Source organism: Bactrocera dorsalis, chromosome 2, assembly GCF_023373825.1.
Source record: "Bactrocera dorsalis isolate Fly_Bdor chromosome 2, ASM2337382v1, whole genome shotgun sequence".
Taxonomy (NCBI): domain Eukaryota; kingdom Metazoa; phylum Arthropoda; class Insecta; order Diptera; family Tephritidae; genus Bactrocera; species Bactrocera dorsalis.
This window is the reverse complement of record NC_064304.1, coordinates 19,106,252-19,111,049: the sequence shown is the minus strand read 5'-3', so window position 1 is coordinate 19,111,049 and position 4,798 is coordinate 19,106,252. Positions and strand designations below refer to the sequence as shown.

At 36.6% G+C, this 4,798-nt stretch overlaps 1 protein-coding gene across 1 annotated transcript; it reads right to left on the bottom strand.

Moving 5' to 3' along the window:
• Window positions 1-232: 232 nt before the first annotated feature.
• On the bottom strand, window positions 233-4,269 carry LOC105222407 (kelch-like protein 3). The gene is made up of 7 exons (XM_049450593.1): window positions 4,063-4,269; window positions 3,634-3,991; window positions 3,200-3,565; window positions 2,819-3,126; window positions 2,263-2,467; window positions 1,749-1,844; window positions 233-1,682 (listed from the first exon to the last, which is right to left on the bottom strand). The coding sequence occupies exons 1-7, from the start codon at window positions 4,212-4,214 to the stop codon at window positions 1,464-1,466; spliced, it is 1,704 nt and encodes a 567-aa protein (XP_049306550.1). The 5' UTR covers window positions 4,215-4,269; the 3' UTR covers window positions 233-1,463.
• Window positions 4,270-4,798: the final 529 nt, after the last annotated feature.

Here is a 4,798-nt window from a genome sequence, read left to right as displayed (position 1 = left end):
AGAGAAGAGTTTACTCAGTTGGAGTTCAGACTAACAACTTTTATTGCTCATTGCTGGCGACTTCGCTTTTGATGTTTCCCATTCTTTTACATGAGCAACTAAAATCGATCAATTCTCTTTAATCCCTTTTCATATCTTCTTAAAAACTTTTTTAATTTATTCGAAAATTTTGAACAGTTTGTTGTAAAGGGTGATTTTTTAAGAGCTTGATAACTTTTTTTTACGCATCAAGTTTGCAAAATCTCATCGGTTCTTTATTTGAAACGTTAGATTGGTTCATGACATTTACTTTTTGAAGATAATTTCATTTAAATGTTGACCGCGGCTGCGTCTTAGGTGGTCCATTCGGAAAGTCCAATTTTGGGTAACTTTTTCGAGCATTTCGGCCGGAATAGCCCGAATTTCTTCGGAAATGTTGTCTTCCAAAGCTGGAATAGTTGCTGGCTTATTTCTGTAGACTTTAGACTTGACGTAGCCCCACAAAAAATAGTCTAAAGGCGTTAAATCGCATGATCTTGGTGGCCAACTTACGGGTCCATTTCTTGAGATGAATTGTTGTCCGAAGTTTTCCCTCAAAATGGCCATAGAATCGCGAGCTGTGTGGCATGTAGCGCCATCTTGTTGAAACCACATGTCAACCAAGTTCAGTTCTTCCATTTTTGGCAACAAAAAGTTTGTTAGCATCGAACGATAGCGATCGCCATTCACCGTAACGTTGCGTCCAACAGCATCTTTGAAAAAATACGGTCCAATGATTCCACCAGCGTACAAACCACACCAAACAGTGCATTTTTCGGGATGCATGGGCAGTTCTTGAACGGCTTCTGGTTGCTCTTCACCCCAAATGCGGCAATTTTGCTTATTTACGTAGCCATTCAACCAGAAATGAGCCTCATCGCTGAACAAAATTAGTCGATAAAAAGCGCGAAACACATTTCGAACCGAACACTGATTTTGGTAATAAAATTCAATGATTTGCAAGCGTTGCTCGTTAGTAAGTCTATTCATGATGAAATGTCAAAGCATACTGAGCATCTTTCTCTTTGACACCATGTCTGAAATCCCACGTGATCTGTCAAATACTAATGCATGAAAATCCTAACCTCAAAAAAATCACCCGTTATTATTGATATTTGTTTGCATATTGAAATACGTACATAAATTATATTATAAAAAATTCAATTATCAAAAAACATGTTGTAAATACTCGTTTGACACCGGAAAGAATTACAAAACGAAAAGGACAGCGTTTCGCATTTCCTCGTCGATCAATTACAAAGCACTGTATTCGTAAGTGTATGTTTTGTTCTAATTCTGTAGACATCGGATGTAAGAGAATATTAACTAAAACCTGTGTAGCATACACAATATATGACGAATTTTCCAAAGCGAGAAAATCAGATATTTTGGTATTTATTATAAGAGAATTTATTACAAAAAATATATTTATTAATATCGTTCATTTATTTCGACGTAAGTAAGGCTTCAGGCACAACAAAACAGGAATGAATACTTGTTTCGGGTAGTGAGCACTTTTGTCCCCAACGGTCATTTTCCTCATCATAGACTGATACACAGTTCTTGCCAGAAAAGATGCTACCAGAGTTGCCACCAATAGCCCATAGTTTATTGTCTAGTGATACGCAAGCTTTAAAACCATCGCCAACTTTCAAAGAGCAAATCTGCAAAATTTTGTCAAGAATATTTAGTTCGACATCAAGCGATTGCCAAAAATCTATTTAATATACCTTAGACCATGTGTCTTGCTGAGGATCGTAACGTTCAACATTTCTGTTACCACTAAAATAGCCTAAAAGATAAATGTGACCATTGTGTGCAGCTACCTGTAATATAAAAAGTAGCAATAAACTTTGTATTTAGTTTTAATAGAGATAAAATGGCGACTAAATAAGTCAGTGACTATTTTCAGTTAGACAAATTTTGTAATTTTTATTGAAGCAGAGCTAATTTTACAGGTTTTAAAAACTGAAGGAAGGACTTCCAACGGTGAAATCAAATATAATCTCTTATTGCAGCGGAAATATGAATTCCACAAATAAATTAAAAAACTCTGACTGGATACGAATTTCGGTTACGTAGATTCTACTATAGAAAAAGAAATCCAAGAAGTCGAATGTTAATATTTAAACACTTAAATAAAGTCGTCATACGAGTATCCCCTTCTTCGATTGTTCTTCATTCCACCAAATCAGGACGTGATGAACGTTCTAATAATACTAATAACTATTTCATCTAACTTACACCTGGATAGTAGTGACATTCTGTCATATCCGCGCAAGAAGTCCAAGTATTCGAATTCGGGTTGTAGCATTCGACGGATTTTAAGTCGTTACGGCCACTTTTACCACCAATTATATATATTTTTCCATTCAAAGTCACTTCAGCTGCGGCATATCGTCCAACAATCAATTTGTTCACGAACTGCCAACCATTGGAAGTCGTATATCTGGAAATAAAAAAACACAATGAAAGAAGAATGCATATCTCTAAATTAAAGCGTCAAAAGTAGTTTTTGTCACGTTGCATGGTCTGTTAAATAACCTTGGTATTATTCTAAAGAAGTCGTTGACAGTCTGAAAGAGTTAGAGTTTTCTAAAGTCAGAGTCAACCAACTCATAACATTTCATTGAATGCCTTTCTTCTTAAATGTAGGGCGCCGTATTTTGTCCAACATGCATACTACCCTAACACATATAGTCTAAAGGGCTTTCACCATTAAGTTCAAAGTCAACCTAAAATTGTTAAATCTCAGAAACGCCATCATCAGGTTATTCGTTACAGACTTAAACGTATTTACCTTTCCACTGACGCCAGAACTCTTTTACGGGTATCGGCAGAACCACCAATCGCGTAGATTTTACCATCTAATTCGACAACGCAGTGTTCCCATCTTGCTGTGTCCAAAGCGGGCAAACTTTGCCATGCCTTATTCCTTATGTTCCAGCTGCGCACGATGTTGGATGTGGCACCAGATTTATAACCGCCAAGAAATAATAAATTACCCTCCTTTAAAATCGTCCTACAAAGTTGGTAATCAAATATTATGCTCGCATATTCCTGCCACTTATCCTCAACTTTGTTATATTGCAGCAGCTTGGGATTCATCTATTCCAAAAATATTGTACGTACATTAACTTAAGATTATCATTGTTGAATATAAGCCAGAGTGTGCGCTTACCCCAAATTCCTTTGAGCAAACCGCCAGCAATGTTTTCTTACTAAAATTTCGTGGTCCTGTAAATCGCATATTTATCTTTGCCCGTGCTGCAGGATCTCTGATCCACAACATCGCCTTAAATGCCAGCATTTCACATCCAGATAATGGTTGTATGTGAGTCAGCAGAAAGTTCGCATCGAATTCGGTAAGCCGGAGACAAGCTATTAAAAGTGGCAGTTGCTCTTGACGCGCAGGAACGTCGTGATTGAACCAGCGTTTTATGGCATCGAAGGCATCTTCCTCACGAGTTATATTCAAATTGTCAGATTCCAGAATACGTTGCATTTTTTCAACATTAAAATTCAGAAACTCTCTGCGTTGATTGATCTGGTATTATCGGAAAGAAAATTTCAAGTACCGCTATTGTGAGACATTACATGTATATTTAGACTCACCTCCACGAAATTCTGTGTTTCGTATTCGATGATTTTCTGTATAAGGAGTTTACAGTGCGTTTCACGCTCCAGAGTATAAACAGCCTGTATAGTATATTCATTAATGTGTGACATGAGGTAGTCCACGCAAGAAGTTATGGCGTCGTCTAATTTCAAAATTATTGCTGCCTTCAGCATGGCACCGACATTGTTAACGGTAATGAGCATCTGTCCGGTGTAGCAAAAGGTTATTAGACGCTCAAAAATATCGCTATCTATATCATTTATTTCGATGATAGGATTATTGCCTTGATCGCCACTGAAAAGGTTCTCGAAGTAAGGACTCGCTGCTGCGAGTATCAAACGATGCGCGGGTACACTGTGCAATCCAAAAATTAAAAATATTTTCCTAAATCATTTTATGTAAGCTGAGGACAAAGTAATACTTACAGAGCCGTTGGGTTTGAAACTCGAAATGTCACATCGATTAGAGACTGTTCGTCGTAGAAGCTAAATATTTTCGCCATTAATTTCTCCATAAAGCGGTTTTGCCCACTGGAATCGCTCTGAAGAGCAGGTCTTTGCGTACAACTCGTTGCCATTATTAGTTAAAGACCTTTTGTGATAAAATATATAATATTAAATAAAATGTTTTAAATAAGTAAATTTAAGTCGATCTTTGATCGGTCAATCTGTGAGATATAGGATTGAATTTCATTCAACAGCCTTCCTTATTATAATGCGCCCTTGTACTAAAAGTCAATACTTTCCCAATTACCATTTTCGAACTACTATTTCAGTTTATATATACATATATTTCCGTCAATATGTGAGTTACAGTGACATTCTCTTTCTGATAACGTTATATAAGTAATTTTATCAATTTTATCTCATCACTGATCGTAGAATATTAAATGTGCCATAGCTTACGACCAAAAATAAATGACGTGTTCTCGAACATACTTAAGTAATGGCAAACATTTTTGCCATCCGTTGAAAACTTGTTTCTGATAATGTGATTTCCGACTCTCCAATTGACTTTGCACTGAAGGCGAACATGTTCGCTCAAGCAGAAAATGGAATGATATGAATATTACTGAAATCGGTTCAAACCGCATATTCCTAATATAATGGTTTCCGTTTCCCTGGCTGACTTTTTCCTCCGATACATAATATATCAAATGTG

What these genes read in the sequence shown, in the direction of transcription:
- LOC105222407 (XM_049450593.1), bottom strand. Translation starts at nt 4,214, where the DNA reads ATGGCAACGAGTTGTACGCAAAGACCTGCTCTTCAGAGCGATTCCAGT. An exon ending in GTTTCAAACCCAACGGCTCT is followed by an intron (nt 3,992 to 4,062) that starts GTAAGTATTACT and finishes TGGATTGCACAG; the next exon opens with TGTACCCGCGCATCGTTTGA. An exon ending in GTTCTGGCGTCAGTGGAAAG is followed by an intron (nt 2,468 to 2,818) that starts GTAAATACGTTT and finishes TTTTATTTCCAG; the next exon opens with ATATACGACTTCCAATGGTT.